Genomic DNA, 19,534 nt, shown 5'->3' with positions numbered 1-19,534 from the left:
CGGAATAGATGGCTACTCCCGACTTGAGCAATTTCAATCTTGGAGTCGGGTTTTGTTTTTGTTTTTTTGGCTCAGAGCCTCTTGTTCCACTCCATCGCCCCACGCTGCTGCGCCAATCTGTGGTCCCTGTCGTCCAATATGTTTTGTCAGCTGCCGCAACAGCGGAAGCCTTAAGTGTGTTCGGAAGATAACAGAAGCTGTGGGCTTCCTTGCGCTCCTGAGCATGCTCATCGGACCAAAGGAGAGATGTGCCGCCCAACCCTCTTGCTCTCCACCACCGAGTGCTTCCCAAAAATTCAAAATAGATATGTAAGGTAATAAGATCACCCTCCCCACCAGCAAGTTATATTCAGTGTAAACTGGAGCCTTTCTTCTTTCCACCCTTCCTTCCTTCCTTGCTCCCTCCCTCCCCCTCCTTTCTTCTTTCCTTCATTATTTTCTTCCCTTCTTTCCTTTGTTACTTTCTTTCCTTCCTTATTTCATTTGTTACTTATTCCCTCCTTCCCTCTCTACTTCCTTCCCTTTTTCTTCCTTCCCTCTCTGCTCCCTCCCTCCCTTCTTTCCTTCCTTTTTTCCTTCTTTCCTTCCTTCCTTGCCTCTTTCCTTCCTCCCTCCCTCCCCTCCTTCCTTCTTTCCTTTGTTACTTTCTTTCCTTCCTTATTTCTTCCTTCCCTCCCACCCTCCCTCTCTTCTGCTTTCCTTCATTATTTTCTTTCCTTCTCTCCTTTGTTAATTTCTTTCCTTCCTTATTTGGTTTGTTACTTATTCCTTCCTTCTCTCCTTCCCTCTTTCCTTCCTTCCCTCTCTCCTCCCTCCCTTCTTTCCTTTCTTACTTCTTTCCTTCCTTCCCTCTTTTCTTCCTTCCTCCTTCCCCTCCTTCCATCTTTCATTTGTTACTTTCTTTCCTTCTTTCCTTTGTTACTTTCTTTCCTTCCTTATTTCTTCCTTCCTCCCTTCCTCCCTCCCTTCCTGCTTTCCTTCCTTCCTTCCTTCCTTCCTTCATTATTTTCTTTCCTTCTTTCCTTTGTTAATTTCTTTCCTTCCTTATTTCATTTGTTATTTATTCCTTCCTTCCCTCTCTCCTTCCTTCCCTGTTTCCTTCCTTGCCTCTCTCCTCCCTCCCTCCCTTCCTCCCTCCCTTCTTTCCTTCCTTCCCTCGTTTCTTCCTTCTTTCCTGTTACTTTCTTTCCTTCCTTATTTCTTCCTTTCTCCCTCCCTCCCTCCCTTCATCCCTCCCTTTCTACCTTCCTTCTTTCCTTTGTTTCTTTCTTTCCTTCTTTCTTTCTTTCCCTTGTTATTTCCTTTGTTACTTATTCCTTCCTTCCCTCTCCCCTTCCTTCCTTCCTTCCTTCCTTCCTTCCTTCCTTCCTCCCTCCCTCCCTCCCTCCCTCCCTCCCTCCCTCCCTTCTTTCCTGCCTTACTTCTTTCCTTCCCTCTTTCCTTCTTTCCTTCTTTCCTTCCCTCTTTCCTTCCTTCCTTCCTTCCTTCCTTCCTTCCTTCCTTCCTTCCTTCCTTCCTTCCTTCCTTCCTTCTATGATTCTATGATATGATTGATTCCTTCCTTCCTTCCTTCCTTCCAGATTTTATTTATTTACAGTATTTATATTCTGCCCTTCTCACCCCGCAGGGGACTCAGGGTGGGTTACAATGTACATATACATGGCAAACATTCAATGCCATAGACACACAAAATATAAAGACAGACACACTGAGGCTATGTAACATTCCAGCTTTTCTTGAGGGTATTTTGGCCACCAAGGGAACTGTCCCTTCACCGACCATTTGTGACACTGAAGTACTTCCTCATTCTTTGCATGCTTGCTGGATATTTTTATGGCCTCGTAAATTAGTTAAATTTGCCTCCCCACATAAGCGGTACCTAAATTTCCTTCTTGACAGAAGCAACTGTCTTTCGGACTGCAAAGGTCGGCAGCAAGCTACACAAATTGGTCGGAAGGTCACTCTAACCCAGGCTGGGTTCGAACTCATGACCTTTCGGTCAGTTGTGATCTTAATGCAGCTGATTCCCAGCCAGCTGCGCCACAGTCCCATTATATAGAGAGGGTTGCTTTCTTTATAATATGAGAGGAAAGGAGCATGGTGTGTGTGTGTATATGTGTGTGTTTACACACTAGCTGTACCTGCCACGCGTTGCTGTGGCAAACCTTCCCTCCCTCCTTCTCCATTTTTATTCACTCCTTCCTTCCCTCCCTCTTTCCTGTCTTCCCTCTTTTTCTTTCCCTTCTTTCTTCCATCTCTACCTGTTTCTTTTCTTGCTTCCTTTGCTCTTTGGTTCCATCCTTTTTTGTCTCTTTCCTTCCTTCCTTTCCTCTTTCTCTCTTTCATTCCCTCTCTCCTTCCTTCCCTCTTTCACTTTTTTATTTCCTTCTCTTCTTCCTTCTCTACCTTTCCTTCTTTCCTTCTCTCCTTTCCTCTGACTCTCCTTCCTTCCTTCTCTATCTTTCTTTCCTTCCTTCTTTCTCTCCTTCCGTCCTTCTTTCCCTCTTTCTCTCCCTCCTTCCTTCTCAATGTTTCTTTCCTTCTTTCTCTCCTTCCCTCCTTCTTTCCCTCTTTCTCTCCCTCCTTCTCTCCTTCCTTCCTTCCTTCATCTTTCTTGCCTTCTTTCTCTCCTTCCATCCTTCTTTCCCTCTTTCTCTCCCTCCTCTCCTTCCTTCTCAATGTTTCTTTCCTTCCTTCTTTCTCTCCTTCCGTCCTTCTTTCACTCTTTCTCTCCCTCCTTCCTTCTCAATGTTTCTTTCCTTCTTTCTCTCCTTCCCTCCTTCTTTCCTTCCTTCTCTCCTTCCTTCCTCCTTGCTTCATTCCCCCTTTCTGTGTATGTGTTTTGTGTGTGAATATGTGTGTGTTTGTGTATATATATGTGGTTTTGCACATGTGTTGTAATTTTTTTGGGGGTGGGTTGGCTTTTTAAGTCCCTTCTGCTATGTTTTTCAGTGTTTTTATGAGTGATGATCACTCGTTAGCCTGATAGGTGTCTTGTGTCCAAATTTGGTGTCAATTCGTTCAGTGGTTTTTGAGTTCTGTTAATCCCACAAACGAACATTACATTTTTATGTATATAGATGGTGCTTTTTTGGTTCCACATAGACACTCGTTTGCTCTTCATGGCTCGAAATGCCTCTGGGTTCCCTGCTCTGAATAATTCTCGGTCGAAACACGTTTCCTTTTTCATTCAATGACTGTTAGCCCCCGGCTTGAGTTTCTCCTCGCTTCTTAATTAGGGAACGAGGTTTGTCTTTAATTAAAAAGTGAGAATCCAGAACGCTGTGGCAGCAAATTATAAATTGGACCCCGAGTTCCTCTAAGCAAATATAGCTTTCCTCTTCTCTTGAGTTTCATTGAATTATTATAGGTTCGTCTACACTATCAAATCAATGCAGTTTGGTACCACTTGAACTACCATGGCCCAACACTATGGAATCATGGGGATTGTAGTTTTACAAGGTCCTTAGCCTTCTCTGCCAAATACAACTACAACTCTTGGGATTCCATGGTATTGAGCCATGGCACCAGAAAGTGGTGCCAAACTGTGTTAATTCTGCAGTGCAGATGCACCCATAGATGGAGTTTTCCAATCGCTCTGACCAAGATGAACTCAGCCATAGATTTTAATTGAATATATATTAGATGTGGAAGGACAATATATATAGTATTAATTACCTATCAAAGGAACAGCACATGTTGTTGTTAATTCGTTCAGTCGTCTCCGACTCTTCGTGACCTCATGGACCAGCCCACACCAGAGCTCCCTGTTGGCCGTCACCACCCCCAGCTCCTTCATATACATACACATATACACACATATGTATGTATGCATGTAACACACAATATATAGTAAAGTATATTATATATAGGGGGAGCCCCGGTGGCGCAGTGGGTTAAAGCACTGAGCTGATGAGCTTGTTGATCGAAAGGTCGCAGGTTCGATTCCAGGGAGTGGCGTGAGCTTCCGCTGTCAGCCCTAGCTTCTGCCAACCTAGCAGTTCAAAAACATGCAAATGTCAGTAGATCAATAGGTACCGCTCCGGCGGGAAGGTAACAGTGCTCCATGCAGTCATGCCGGCCACATGACCTTGGAGGTGTCTACGGACAACACTGGCTCTTCGGCTTAGAAATGGAGATGAGCACCACACCCCAGAGTCAGACATGACTGGACTTAATGTCAGGGGACTACCTTTACCTTTTTACTATTATATATAGAGTGGGGGGAGTAAAGGTTTTCCCCTGACATTAAGTCTATGGCCTCTGGGGTTGGTGCTCATCTCCATTTCTAAGCCAAAGAGCCGGTGTTGTCCGTAGACACCTCCAAGGTCATGTGGCCAGCATGACTGCATGGAGCGCCATTACCTTCCCACCGGAGCGGTACCTATTGATCTACTCACATTTTCATGTTTTTGAACTGCTAGGTTGGCAGATATATATGTGTGTGTGTGAGTATATGTACACAAACAGCTATAGAATTTGATTATATATATATATATATATATATATATATATATATATATACTGCGTGTGTGTGCATATATATGTATACATATATATGTAAACATACATACATACACAGAATATACATACATACACACAGACATATGTATACATACATACACACACAGAGACACACACACCCCATATATATACCTCTCCCCCACATATATATATATGCATGCATATGCGTGTGTATGTGTATATATGTATGTATATATGTTGTTCCTTTTCCATAACAGCTATTGTCTGGAATTCAAAGAGTTTTGCGAGCAAATGGAAAATATTACTTTTTGGACTACAACGCCTGGTATGCTCCAGTCTTCGTGGTATATTTATTTATTTAATTGTATTTATTATATTATTTGTTTTCTGCAATATTCGTTGTGGAATATATTATAATACAAAGGAGGTCATCCTATCCCCATAGATATATCCTTGGGCTGCAGGGCTTTGTACCTTTTCCGAACTAGGAAACCCCAAAACTACTCCCACAAAAAAATAGATTGCTATGTTGTTGTTTTTCATGCTGGCCCATCTGTGTGCTGGTGCTGCCTCCTTGTGGCCAAGGTATGGCATACAGTGGGTTGTTGTTGGTTTTTTCGGGCTATATGGCCATGTTCTAGAGGCATTCTCTCCTGACGTTTTGCCTGCATCTATGGCAAGCATCCTCAGAGGTTGTGAGGTCTGTTGGAACTAGGAAAATGGGTTTATATATATGCGGAATGACCAGGACGGGACAAAGGACTCTTGTCTGCTGGAGCTAGGTGTGAATGTTTCAACCACCTTGATTAGCATACATTTTGCAAGTGAATAAACTAATGCAGCCAAAGAATGGGCAGGATGGCCACATATTGACTTTAAGATTTATATCTATAAGTGCGTTTGTATATATGATTTTGAAGTTTTTAAAGAGAGAGCTGTGTTAATATATATAATCTGTTAAGAAGTGTGTATATATATGTATGTGTGTGTTTACATGAAAGTTATTGAAGTTTTTAGAGAGAGTTGTGTTATATATTGAATGCATAAGATATCTATCTATCTATATGAATGTTCTTGATGTTTTTAAAGAGAGCTGTGGTAATACATACGATCTGAAAGTGTGTGTGTGTGTATATATATGTTGAACTTTTAAAAGAGAACTGTGGTGTGGTAATATATACACTCTGCAAGATATATATCTATAGATATATGAATGTTCTTGAAGTTTTTAGGCAGATGTTAATATACACAATCTGTAAGATATGTGTGTGTGTGTGTGTGTGTATGTATATGTAAATGTTCTTGAAGTTTTTAGAAAACTATTAATACATAAGATTTGTATGTGAGTGTGTGTGTGTGTGTATATATATATATATATATATGAATGTTCTTGAAGTTTTTAGGCAGATGTTAATATACACAATCTGTAAGATATTATGTATATGTATATGTGTGTGTGTGTGTATATATATATATATATATATATATATATATATATGAGAATGTTCTTGATGTTTTAAAGACAGTATGATCTGTAAGATTTTTATATATGTGTGTGTTTGTGTGTGTTTGTGTGAATGTTCTTGGCATTCAGCAAAAGAGAGCGACTATTATGCGAGGAAATATATATATACAGATCATATATATTATGAATGTTCTTGACGTTTCTAAGGAAAAAGTTGCATTAATCTATACAATCTATGAGATAGAAAAGATTGATCTTGCAAGTTTTGAAAAAGAGAGCAACTATTATATGCGAGGATATATATATATATATATATATATCTTACAGATCATATATATTATGAATGTTCTTGACGTTTCTAAGGAAAGAGTTGCATTAATCTATACAATCTATAGGAGATAGAAAAGATTAATCTTGCAAGTTTTGAAAAAGAGAGCAACTATTATATGCGAGGAGATATATATATATATATATATATATATCTTACAGATCATATATATTATGAATGTTCTTGATGTTTCTAAGGAAAGAGTTACATTAATCTATACAATCTATAGGAGATAAATATGATTGATCTTGCAAGTTTTGAAAAAGAGAGCGACTATTATGAGAGGATATATATATATATATATATTACAGATCATATATATTATGAATGTTCTTGACGTTTCTAAGGAAAGAGTTGCATTCATCTATACAATCTCTAGGAGATAGATATGATTGATCTTGCAAGTTTTGAAAAAGACCGACTATTATGCAAGGAAATATATATCTTACAAATCATATATATTATGAATGTTCTTGGTGTTTCTAAGGAAAGAGTTGCATTAATCTATACAATCCATAAGAGATAGATATGATTGATTATGGAAGTTTTGAAAAAGAGAGCGACTATTATGCGAGGATATATATATATATCTTACAGATCATATATATTATGAACCTTCTTGACGTTTCTAAGGAAAGAGTTGCATTAATCTATACAATCCATAGGAGATAGATATGATTGATTATGGAAGTTTTGAAAAAGGGAGCGACTATTATGCGAGGAAATATATATATCTTACAAATCATCTATATTATGAATGTTCTTGACGTTTCTAAGGAAAGAGTTGCATTGATCTATACAATCCATAGGAGATAGATATGATTGATCTTGCAAGTTTTGAAAAAGAGAGCGACTATTATGCGAGGAAATATATATAAAAAGAGAGCTGTGTTAATCTGTGTTAGCATACATTGGAAAACGAGAGGATTTTGATAGATATATAGATAGATATAATCTTTCTTCCTCTTTCCTGTTCTTGCTTCTGCTTTTTATAGAAGAAGTCAAAGAGAATAATAGTTTCCCCCTGAGTTATACCGGTGCTATGCCCCAATGAGACTCCAGACAAAAATTGTTAATTGTTGACTCTTTTATCTCCCAAACTTTCTGAAAAAGGCCCCCAAGGCCTAACAATACATTTAAAAACAACGGACCTTGCATGGGACAATGGCACCAGAGGTAGTGGTTGAGATCATCCTGGAGGGCACACTGCTTCCATCATAGTCTAAATACCGTATTTCACTGAATAATAGTCACATTTCCTCCTTTTTTTTCCATCAAAGGGGTGCGACTATTATGCGAGGAAAAAAAATCTTGTTTTTTCCCCCTCCAGTTTCTTTTTAAATAAAATGCCTTACCTCTGGAAGGGGAGGAGGGATGATCCAGCCTCAAAACAAATAGCTCTGTTCCTGTATAAAACTGCAGAGCCAAACTGCAGACTGATTCTTCTCTTCCCTTCCTTCCTTCTCCAAAGGCAAAGCAGTTTGAAAACAATAAAACGGAAGTATCTGGAGCTCCACTTTTCTCTCCTTTCTCCTTCCTCCGAGGGCAAAGTATTCAAAAACAATAAAATATAGGTCTTTGAAGCTCCAATCTTCTCTCCTTTCGCCTTCCTCCATTGTTAAAAAGCTATAAAATTGAGGTCTGTGGAGCTCCACTCTTCTCTCCTTTCTCCTTCCTCCGAAGGTAAAGTTGAAAAGAACAATAAAACGGAGGTATCTGGAGCTCCACTCTTCTCTCCTTTCTCCTTCCTCCAAAGGCAAAGTTGTTCAAAAACAATAAAATATAGGTCTCTGGAGCTCGACTTTTCTCTCCTTTCTCCTTCTTCCGAAGGCAGAATAGTTCAAAAACAATAAAATTGAGGTCTCTGGAGCTCCACTCTTCTCTCCTTTCTCCTTCCTCCGAAGGCAAAGTATTCTAAACAATAAAATATAGGTCTCTGAAGCTCCATTCTTCTCTTCTTTCTCCTTCCTCCGAAGGCAAAGTATTCAAAAACAATAAACAGAGGTCTCTGAAGCTCCACTCTTCTCTCCTTTCTCCTTCCTCTGAAGGTAAAGTTGAAAAGAACAATAAAACGGAGGTCTCTGGAGCTCCACTCTTCTCTCCTTTCTCCTTCCACCAAAAGCATTCAAAAACAATAAAATGGAGGTCTCTGGAGCTCCATTCTTCTCTCCTTTCTCCTTCCTCCAAAAGCAAAGTAGTTCAAAAACAACAAAATATAAGTCTCTGAAGCTCCACTCTTCTCTCCTTTCTCCTTCCTCCAAAGGCAAAGTTGTTCAAAACCAATAAAACGGAGGTATCTGGAGCTCCACTCTTCTCTCCTTTCCCCTTCCTCCGAAGGCAAAGTAGTTTAAAAACAATAAAATTGAGGTCTCTGAAGCTCCACTCTTCTCTCCTTTCTCCTTCCTCCGAAGGCAAAGTATTCAAAAACAATAAAATATAGGTCTTTGAAGCTCCACTCTTCTCTCCTTTCTCCTTCCTCTGAAGGCAAAGTTGTTCAAAAACAATAAAATGGAGGAATCTGGAGCTCCACTCTTCTCTCCTTCTTCCTTCCTCCGAAGGTAAAGCTGAAAAGAACAATAAAATGGAGGTATCTGGAGCTCCACTCTTCTCTCCTTCCTCCCAAGGCAAAGTATTCAAAAACAATAAAATATAGGTCTCTGGAGCTCCAGTCTTCTCTCCTTTCTCCTTCCTCCAAAGGCAAAGTTGTTCAAAAACAATAAAACGGAGGTCTCTGGAGCTCCACTCTTCTCTCCTTTCTCCTTCTTCCGAAGGCAAAGTTGTTCAAAAACAATAAAATGGAGGTCTCTGGAGCTCCACTCTTCTCTTCTCTCTCCTTCCTCCAAAGGCAAAGTAGTTCAAAAACAATAAACAGAGGTCTCTGAAGCTCCATTCTTCTCTCCTTACTCCTTTCTCCTTCCTCTGAAGGTAAAGTTGAAAAGAACAATAAAATGGAGGTCTCTGAAGCTCCACTCTTCTCTCCTTCCTCTTTCCTCCGAAGGCAAGGTATTCAAAAACAATAAAATATAGGTCTTTCAAGCTCCACTCTTCTCTCCTTTCTCCTCCCTCCAAGGCAAGGCAGTTTAAAAAATCTGGAATGGAGGTCTTTGCTGTGCAGATCGTCTCTCCTTCCTCCTTTCACCAAAGAACTCCATTCCAGGTTTTGTGAACCGCCTTAAGGCCTCAGAGGGAGGAGAGAAGAGTGGAGCTCCAGAAACATCCATATAGTTTTTAAACTGAGAAAGAAGGAAGGAAGGAAGGAAGGAAGGAAGGAAAGGAAACCAGCACAAAATGAGGGTGCGACTATTATGCGAGGAAAACAAAAATACAATTTCTGGGGCATCTCACAAATTGGGGTGCATCTATTATGCTGTGGTGACTATTATGCGATGAAATACGGTATTTGTGAAACCAAGAAATTGAGCATTTGGACGGTTTCGGCCATGAAATGAGGTCCCTGAAATGGCTCTGGAGGGGAACTTGGTCACAATATTTTTATTTTTAGCAGTGAGACTCTTGCTGGATTTGCAAGCAAAAGACTGCAACAGAGATGGACCAAGTGCGGCTCTCCTTGTCTTTGGCAACATGTCCTGCCAAAACAAGAATCTCAAGGGAAGAAGGAAGTCCTTTGATTTGTTGGCCTCTTCTGAACAGATTGTGGTCCTCTTGGTTGGTTGGCAACACTTCCTCCAGGACCTGTGGCTCAATATGGCAGTTCACGGCTTTCCCATAGCACCTCATTCCCATGGGGAATATCGTTCTGTGTAACAGTCTCCATCGGATCATGGCTCAGGTTGTCCAAATTACATGGATGCCTTCCATCTATAGGTGCAAATACTCTGCTAGGAAAGCAGCCAGGATTGTACACAGGTTTTGGATGGTGGGAGGATGGAGATGGGCTTCAGTGTCTTCCATCGTGTGCCAGACTTGCGGGAACGGGGTGGCAATGAGGTGAAGGACGGGAACGCCTTTGGCAAAGGAAAACATAGGTTTGCAATTCCATGCAAATGAAAATTATTATTATTATTATTATTATTATTATTATTATTTCTTCTCTTGATTGAGAACCAAAGGGAGTGAGAAAGGGAAGGAAGAAGGAAGGAAGGAAGGAAGGAGAAGGAAGGAAGTGGAGAGAGTGAGAAAGGAAGGAAGGAAGGAGGAGGGAATGAAAAAGGGAAGGAAGGAGGAGGAGAGAATGAGGAAGGAAGAGGAAATGAAAAGGAAGGAGGAAGGAAGGAAGGAAGGAAGGAAGGAAGGAAGGAAGGAGAAGGAGGAGAGGTGAGAAAGGAAGGAAGGAGAATGAGGAAGGAAGAGGGAATAAAAAAGGGAAGGAAGGAAGGAAAGAGAAGGAGAGATGAGAAAGGAAGGAAGGAGGAGGGGAAGGAAGGAAGGAAGGAAGGAAGGAAGGAAGGAAGGAAGGGGAGAGAATGAGGAAGGAAGGGGAATGAAAAAGGGAAGGAGGAAGGAAGGAAGGAAGGAAGGAGAAGGAAGGAAGTGGAGAGAGTGAGAAAGGAAGGAAGGAAGGAGGAGGGAATGAAAAAGGGAAGGAAGGAGGAGGAGAGAATGAGGAAGGAAGAGGAAATGAAAAGGAAGGAGGAAGGAAGGAAGGAAGGAAGGAGAAGGAGGAGAGGTGAGAAAGGAAGGAAGGAAGGAGAATGAGGAAGGAAGAGGGAATAAAAAAGGGAAGGAAGGAAGGAAAGAGAAGGAGAGATGAGAAAGGAAGGAAGGAGGAGGGGAAGGAAGGAAGGAAGGAAGGAAGGAAGGAAGGAAGGAAGGAAGGAAGGAAGGAAGGGGAGAGAATGAGGAAGGAAGGGGAATGAAAAAGGGAAGGAAGGAGGAAGGAAGGAAGGAAGGAAGGAGAAGGAAGGAAGTGGAGAGAGTGAGAAAGGAAGGAAGGAAGGAGGAGGGAATGAAAAAGGGAAGGAAGGAGGAGGAGAGAATGAGGAAGGAAGAGGAAATGAAAAGGAAGGAGGAAGGAAGGAAGGAAGGAAGGAAGGAGAATGAGGAAGGAAGAGGGAATAAAAAAGGGAAGGAAGGAAGGAAAGAGAAGGAGAGATGAGAAAGGAAGGAAGGAGGAGGGGAAGGAAGGAAGGAAGGAAGGAAGGAAGGAAGGAAGGAAGGAAGGAAGGAAGGAAGGAAGGGGAGAGAATGAGGAAGGAAGGGGAATGAAAAAGGGAAGGAAGGAGGAAGGAAGGAAGGAAGGAAGGAAGGAAGGAAGGAAGGAGAAGAGGGAAGGAGGAGAACGTGAGAAAGGAAGGAAGGAGGAGGGGATGAAAAAGGGAAGGAAGGAAGAGAAAATGAGGAAGAAGGAATGAAAAAAGGAAGGAAGGAAGGAAGGAAGGAAGGAAGGAAGGAAGGAGAAGGGAGTGAGAAAGGGGAGGAAGAAGGAAGGAAGGAGAAGGAAGTGGAGAGAGTGAGAAGCAAAGGAAGGAGGAGGGAACAAAAAAGGGAAGAAGGAAGAGAGGTGAGGAATGAAGGAGGGAATGAAAAAAAGGAAGGAAGGAAGGAAGGAAGGAAGGAAGGAAGGAAGGAAGGAAGGAAGGAAGGAAAGATGGGAAGAGAAGGAGGAGAGGTGAGAAAGGAAGGAAGGAGGAGGGAATGAAAAAAGGAAGGAAGGAAGAGGAGAGAATGAGGAAGGAAGAGGAAATGAAAAAGGGAAGGAAGGAAGGAGAAAGGAAAGATGAGAAGACAAGGGAGTGAGAAAGAGAAGCAAGGGAGGAGAGGAAGAAAGGAAGAAAGAGGAGAGAATGAGGAAGAGGGAATGAAAAAGGAAGGGAAGGAAGGAAAAAGGAAAGATGGGACAAGGAGGGAGTGAGGAAGGGAAGGAAGGGAGGAAAGAAGAAATGTATGAGCGGAGGAGAGGAAAAAAGAGGAAGAAGGGACAAAGGAAGGGATGGAAGAGAGAAAAGGAAAGAAAAGTTAGAGAGAAGTGTATGAGGGAAAGCAAGGAAAGAAGAAAAGAAAGAACGAAAATAGGAGGAAATGTACAAGGGAAACAGAGGGAGGAAAGATAGAGCCGCAAAGGAAATAGTATTAATATTAATAAATCAATTAATATGTATTAAAATACATATACTGGTCCATGAGGTCACAAAGAGTCGGAAGCGACTGAAAGAATTTATAACAACAAAATACATATGTACATTATGTTAAAAAAGGGAGAGGAGGTACCTTTCTGGAGGAAGGGGACGTGGTCGTCTTCAATGACGTGGTAGGAGGGCTCCCGTTGGAAGTACATCTGCTCCTCCCGGTGGGACTCCAGGAGGCCGAGGCGATGGAGACGCTTCTCTGCAGGGACAGACAGAAGGCATGAAGGATGCCCCAAATGCAGGCATGGGCAAACTTGGGCCCTCCAGGTGTTTTGGACTACAACTCCCACAATTCCTAACAGCCTACCGGCTGTTAGGAATTGTGGGAGTTGTAGTCCAAAACACCTGGAAGGCCCAAGTTTGCCCATGCCTGCATTTGGGGCATCCTTGGAGCACACAAGTCCCCATAGAAGGATTGGCAAGACCCCAGACTACAATGCCCATCATCCCCAGCAGTTAGAGTTAACTATTCCTTTGTCCATCCATTCAATGTACGACCCCGCCTTTCTCCAAAGTGGTTTGGATTAAATAATGAGATTCAAAGTAGATCTGAATTTATGCAAAGTAGTTTGGAGTAATTAAGTAACAACAATAACAACAACAACACTCTATTTATATTCTACTCTATCTCCCCAGAGAGATTCAGGGTGATTTCCAAACATAAAAGGCAAACATTCAATCCCTGAATATAACAACAATATAATAATAATAATAATAATAATAATAATAACAATAATAACAATAATAACAATAATAACAATAATAACAACAACAACAATCAAGAGAAGAAATAATAATAATTCAATCCCTGAATACAACAACAATATAATAATAATAATAATAACAACAATGAAGAGAATAATAATAATAATTTCTAATAATAATAATAATAATAATAATAATAATAATAAAATCACACAGTCCTAGACGCTTGGGAAATCCCTGAAAACAATATAATAATAATAACAACAATCAAGAAATAATAATAATAATAATTGCTAATAATAATAATAATAATAAAATCACACAGTCCTAGACGCTTGGGAAATCCCCGAAGACAACAACAATAGAATAATAATAATAATAATAATAATAATAATAATAATCATCAAGAGAAGAAATAATAATAATATATAATATATAATAATAACAATAATAAAATCACACAGTCCTAGATGCTTGGGAAATCCCTGAATACAACAACAACAACAATAATAATCAAGAGAAGAAATAATAATAATTTCTAATAATAATAATAATAATAATAATAATTTAATAATAATAATAATAATAAAATCACACAGTCCTAGACGCTTGGGAAATCGCTGAAGACAACAACAATATAATAATAATAATAATAATAATTATTATTATTATTATTATTATTATTATTATAAAGAGAAGAAATAGCAATAATTTCTAATAATAATAATAATAATAATAATAATTTAATATTAACAATAATAATAAAATCACACAGTCCTAGATGCTTGGGAAATCCCTGAATACAACAACAATATAACAACAACAACAACAACAATAATAAAGAGAATAAATAATAATAATTTCTAATAATAATGATAATAATTTAATAATAATAATAATAATAAAATCACAGTCCTAGGCGCTTGGGAAATCTCTGAATACAACAATGTAATAATAATAATAATAATAACAACAATAACAACAACAACAACAACAACAATCAGGAGAAGAAATAATAATAATTTCTAATAATAATAATTTAATAATAATAATAATAATAATAATAAAATCACACAGTCCTAGATGCTTGGGAAATCCCTGAATACAAAAACAATATAATAATAATAATAATAATAATAATAATAATTAGGAGAAGAAATAATAATAATTTCTAATAATAATAATTTAATAATAATAATAATAATAATAAAATCGCACAGCCCTAGATGCTTGGGAAATCCCTGAATACAACAATATAATAATAATAATAATAATAATAATAATCAAGAGAAGAAATAATAATTTCTAATAATAATAATAATAATAATAATATCCCTGGACGCTTGGGATGTGTTCGACTTGTGATTTTGTGATACGAAATCCAGCATATAGATCTCGTTTGCTGTGACATACTGTGCTTTTGTTTCAGTAAAATAATAATAATAATAATAATAATAATAACAATAATACATTTTATTTATTTCCCGCCTCTACTAATAGCTCGAAGCGGGATGCAACATATTAAAAAAACAAATGGGCATAGAAATACAATATATTACTAATATATTAGTATCCATGAATTACTAAATTTCATGGGGATGGAAGGCCATCCGTCGGGAGTGCTTTGATTGTGCTTTTCCCGCCTGGCAGAAGCGGGTTGGACTAGATGGCCTTTGGGGCTCTCTTCTATGAACTATCTTTGAGACAAGAATGCCTAAGAAGGCCTGTGATTCTTCCATACTCCTTAAGGGCTCTGCTGACCATAATCAATTATTGATTATTGATTGCTTACCGAGGCCAAGAAGCCTTTCGAACCAACCGGCGGAGGCAGGAAAATGGTTCCGGAGAGTCGGCTGCTTGGCGCCCAATAAATCCAAGAGGACAAAGAGAGACTGCGAGGAAGAGAAAGTATGAAAACAACCCTGATAATAATAATATACTATTGGTATCATTAATATAATTATAAATATCATAAATTTAAGACGAGGCATGGGCCAACTTGGGCCCTCCGGGTGTTTTGGACTTCAACTCCCACAATTCCTAACAGCCGATAGGCTGTTAGGAATTGTGGGAGTTGAAGTCCAAAACACCCGGAGGGCCCAAGTTGGCTCATGCCTCGTCTTAAATGTATGAGGGTTGAATGAAAAGTAATGCCTCCACCTTCCTAACTCCTCAACAGATGGCAGGTACTGGCTTGTTCAGTAGACTCTCCTCTACAGTTCCATTTTGGCGGGAAGCCTTAGCATTGAACGGTTGTGTTGTTCAGGTGGAGGCGTTACTTTTCATTCAACCCTCGTATCCTTAGGAAGGCACGGGAAAGATTCCTTGCATGAGCCCAACTGCTTGTTTCGAAGCCTTTGCATCGCTTACTATGGCTTGGAGCTGGCTGACGCCGGGGCGGTGCGGGGTTTGCGCCATGCGCTGGGCCAAGTGGCGCGCCCCATAGAGGGAATCCGTGGGGCTCCATTCATGGAATGCTTCCTCCCCATCGAAGAAGACCAATTGGAGCGTCACCCTGGAGCCCTATAAGAGAAGCCGGTTGGTTTCGTCAACAAACACACAAATAATAATAATAATAACAACAACAACAATAATAATAATAATAATAATAATAATAATAATATAACAATAAATATAAAACAACACCAACCCCAATAATATAATATAAAATAAAATAATATTTATAATATAGGTATAATTAATAAACAAAAATAAAAATAAAAACATTATTTATAATATCACATTTATACGTAAAAGCTTTTAATTTATTACGATTTATAATAATAAATTTAATATAAAAACAATAATATTTATATTTATATTCTTTTTATGAATACATTATAATTAAAATAAATATTTTATTGATAATATAACATTTTACATAAAAGTTAATTAATTAATTATAATACACATAATAAAATAATGTTTATTTCTTTCATATATATATCCTATTAATAATAAATTATAAATAAAATACATATTTTAATTATAATGTTTTATTAAAAATAAGAATATAAATATTATTTTATATTAAATTTATAATAATAAATATAAAATAGCAACACCAATAATAATAATAATAATAATAATAACAACAATAACAAAACAACAATATAACAATTACAATAAATATAAAACAACACCAACCCCAATAATATAATATATAATAAAATAATATTCATAATATAAGTATTATTAATAAATAAAAATAAAAATAAATAAATAATTTATAATATATTTTTACGTAAAAGTTTTTAATTTATTATCATTTATAATAATAAACTTAATATAAAAACAATATTTAAATTATATTCTTATTATGAATACACTATAATTAAAATAAATATTTTATTTATAATATAACATTTTTACATAAAAGTTAGTTAATTATAATACATATAATACATATAATAAAATAATATTTATTACATACATATATCCTATTAATAATAAATTATGAATACATATAATTATAATACATATAATACATATAATAAAATAATAATATTTATTACATATATATATCCTATTAATTATTATAAATAAAATACATATTTTAATTATAATGTATTATTAATAATAAGAATATACATATTATTGTTTTTATATTAAATTTATTATTATAAATGATAATAAATTAAAAGCATTTACGTAAAAATGTGATATTTATTATTATTATTATAAATGTAATATAAAAACAATAATATTTATATTTATATTCCTCTTATTATGAATACATTATAATTAAAATATTTTATTTATAATATAACATTTTTACATAAAAGTTAATTAATTATAATACATATAATAAAATAATATTTATTACATGTATATATCCTATTAATAATAAATTATAAATAAAATAAATATTTTAATTATAATGTATTATTAATTATAAGAATATAAATATTGGTTGGACTGGATGACCCTTGAGGGACTTTCCTCTTTCCTTCTCACCTGCTTCTTGGACTTCAGCAACTCCTTATCCAACGCCGTCGCCAGCTCCAGCAAGATGGAGCAAGGCACGGCAGAGTCGGTGGCCCCCAAAAAGACCCTGCCCTTCTCGTCCGGCGGAAAGTATTTTGAGTCATAGTGGCAGGCCAGGGCCAGGCGGGAGGGGGCCGAGGGGTCCAAGGTGGCCACCACGTTGGCAAAGTCCACAGCCCCGCGAGGCGTCCGCTGCTGGAAAGAGTCCAGCTCTACGTGCCAGGAAGCCGAGAGCCCTTGCAGCCTTTCCGTGATGAACTAGGAGCAAAAGAAGGGAGAAGAATGGGAAGAATTAGGATCCAAGAGGCGACGCAGGGTTCTAGTCTTCAATGAGTTCCTACAGCAACTTACTCTACTACAGAAGATGCAAATATTCAGAATACACATTCCTTGGTTTGGCTTTTGCGAATATGGTCGTGCATGCTCCGTGTTTATCGGAAATTGTGAGTTTGTTTTGTTGTGTTTACTAATGCTGAGGGTTGTTGGTCACACCTTGGGGTATGAAGGGCAAATTTGGTGAGATTTGTTCCAGTGGTTTCTCCATTTTTGAGCGCCTATGCACGACCTTTAGAATTTTATATATATAGATAGAATAGATAGAATAAAATGATATTTATAGTATATATCCTTGTTATTAATAATCAATTATATTAAAATATTTATTTATTACATAAATCTATATACAATAAATATAATTATTAATTAATTAATTTTAGAATCATAAATATAATATATAACTATTTATATATCCTTGTTATTAATTTAAAAAACCACCCAGTGATTCCGGCCATGAAAGCCTTCGACAATACATTAAATTTATATACTAATAATATTACATGTAGTACGCTTCATGGGCCATCCAGTCCAACCCCATTCTGCCAAGAAGCAGGAATATTGCATTCAAATCACCCCTGACAGATGGCCATCCAGCCTTTGTTCAAAAGCTTCCAAAGAAGGAGCCTCCACCACACTCCGGGGCAGAGAGTTCCACTGCTGAACGGCTCTCACAGTCAGGAAGTTCTTCCTCATGTTCAGATGGAATCTCCTCTCTTGTAGTTTGAAGCTGCAATGGCCCTTGCCCAGTAAGTCAGGCAAGGCATGTTCAGATGGAATCTCCTCTCTTGTAGGTTGGCAGAAGCTGGGGCTAACGGCAGGAGCTCACCTCGCTCCCTGGATTCGAACCAGCAAGTTCAGCAACTCAGCGCTTTAACCCACTGCGCTACTGGAGCCTCCCAATATAATATATATGTAGATAATAATAATTATATATATATGGATAGATAATGACTCACCTGCTGGACCTTCTTGTTTCCGGGGCTGCCGGGGAACCTCTCCACCAGGAAAGGCTGCAGGTAAGTGCCCCAAAGCCTTTGCAGATCCACCTGGGAAGCCAGGCCTTTCAGCTCAGAGCTGGACAGACTCCTGGGTTTGTGATCCACCTCCTAGAAAGAGAATTACAAAGTTATGAATGGATCTGGGCCAACCTGGGCCCTCCAGGGGGTTTGGACTACAACTCCCACAATTCCTAACAGCCGTAGGCTGTTAGGAATTGTGGGAGTTGTAGTCCAAACCCCCTGGAGGGCTGCTGGAGCTCATTCCTGCCCTAGCTCTCACCTGGCCTTCTCCTTCTGGCTCTGCCTCCCAGGCCCAAAGCAACAGGTAAAGGCCCAGGAAGGATCCTCCGGCCAGGAGCAGCAGCAGCAGGAAAAGCTTGGGGTTCTTCCCCCCCTTGGAGGTTCCGATTGGCAAGCTCTTCGACGCCAAGCCTTCCCGGGAGGAGCCCATCCCCGCTCTGATGCGGCGGGGCCCTTTCCGCATGGCCCCCCAAAAGCACGGGCCGAGGGGCGTGGCTACCGAGAAGCCCCGCCTTCCCCTAGGGGCCTATCATCACAGCCAGAGGGGGCGTGGCTTCCCTAGCCTTCTCTCCGCCAATCAGGTAAAGAGGGGGCGTGGTCGCCGAGAAGCCCCGCCTTCACTTCTGTACACTCCTATTAGAAGCATAAGGGGCGTGGCTTTTCCTGGTCTTCTCTCCTCCAATCAGGTATTGAGGGGGCGTGGCTACTGTGAAGCCCCGCCTCCCTTATAAAGAGACGTGGCTTCCCTGGTCTTCTCTCCTCCAATCAGGTAACGAGGGGGCGTGGCTACTGAGAAGCCCCGCCTTCCCTTAATCTTCACCCCAATCACTGAGGCTTTCCTTAGTATTCTCTCCGCCAATCAGGTGCTGAGGGGGCGTGGCCACCGAGAAGCCCCGCCTTCCCTTCTGTACACTCCTATTACAAGCATAAGGGGCGTGGCTTTTCCTGGTCTTCTCGCCTCCAATCAGGTACTGAGGGGGCGTGGCCGCTGAGAAGCCCCGCCTCCCTTATATTCACTCCCATCACAGGCATAAGGGACGTGGCTTTTCCTACTCTTCTCTCCTCCAATCAGGTATTGAGGGGGCGTGGCTAATGAGAAGCCCCGCCTTCCCTTGTCTTCCAT

The 19,534-nt window shown here is 39.1% G+C and overlaps 1 protein-coding gene across 1 annotated transcript; it reads right to left on the bottom strand.

Moving 5' to 3' along the window:
* Nucleotides 1-7,347: 7,347 nt before the first annotated feature.
* Nucleotides 7,348-18,997, bottom strand: LOC137094959 (glutaminyl-peptide cyclotransferase-like protein). The gene is made up of 7 exons (XM_067461014.1): nt 18,671-18,997; nt 18,349-18,498; nt 17,027-17,314; nt 15,440-15,592; nt 14,862-14,961; nt 12,447-12,563; nt 7,348-10,243 (listed from the first exon to the last, which is right to left on the bottom strand). Exons 1-7 carry the CDS (start codon nt 18,872-18,874, stop codon nt 10,098-10,100), a joined length of 1,158 nt encoding a protein of 385 aa, XP_067317115.1. The 5' UTR covers nt 18,875-18,997; the 3' UTR covers nt 7,348-10,097.
* Between the last annotated feature and the right edge of the window lie 537 nt (nt 18,998-19,534).

The sequence above is a fragment of the Anolis sagrei genome, chromosome X (genome assembly GCF_037176765.1).
Source record: "Anolis sagrei isolate rAnoSag1 chromosome X, rAnoSag1.mat, whole genome shotgun sequence".
Lineage (NCBI taxonomy): Eukaryota > Metazoa > Chordata > Lepidosauria > Squamata > Dactyloidae > Anolis > Anolis sagrei.
This window is presented reverse-complemented; position numbering and strand designations above follow the sequence as displayed.

Bases quoted from the DNA above. Each gene is read 5' to 3' on its own strand.
- LOC137094959 (XM_067461014.1), bottom strand. From the start codon at position 18,874: ATGCGGAAAGGGCCCCGCCGCATCAGAGCGGGGATGGGCTCCTCCCGG. The intron at 17,315-18,348 runs GTGAGTCATTAT...TTTTGCTCCTAG, and splicing joins GAAACAAGAAGGTCCAGCAG to TTCATCACGGAAAGGCTGCA. The intron at 12,564-14,861 runs GTAAGCAATCAA...CTGTCCCTGCAG, and splicing joins CGAAAGGCTTCTTGGCCTCG to AGAAGCGTCTCCATCGCCTC.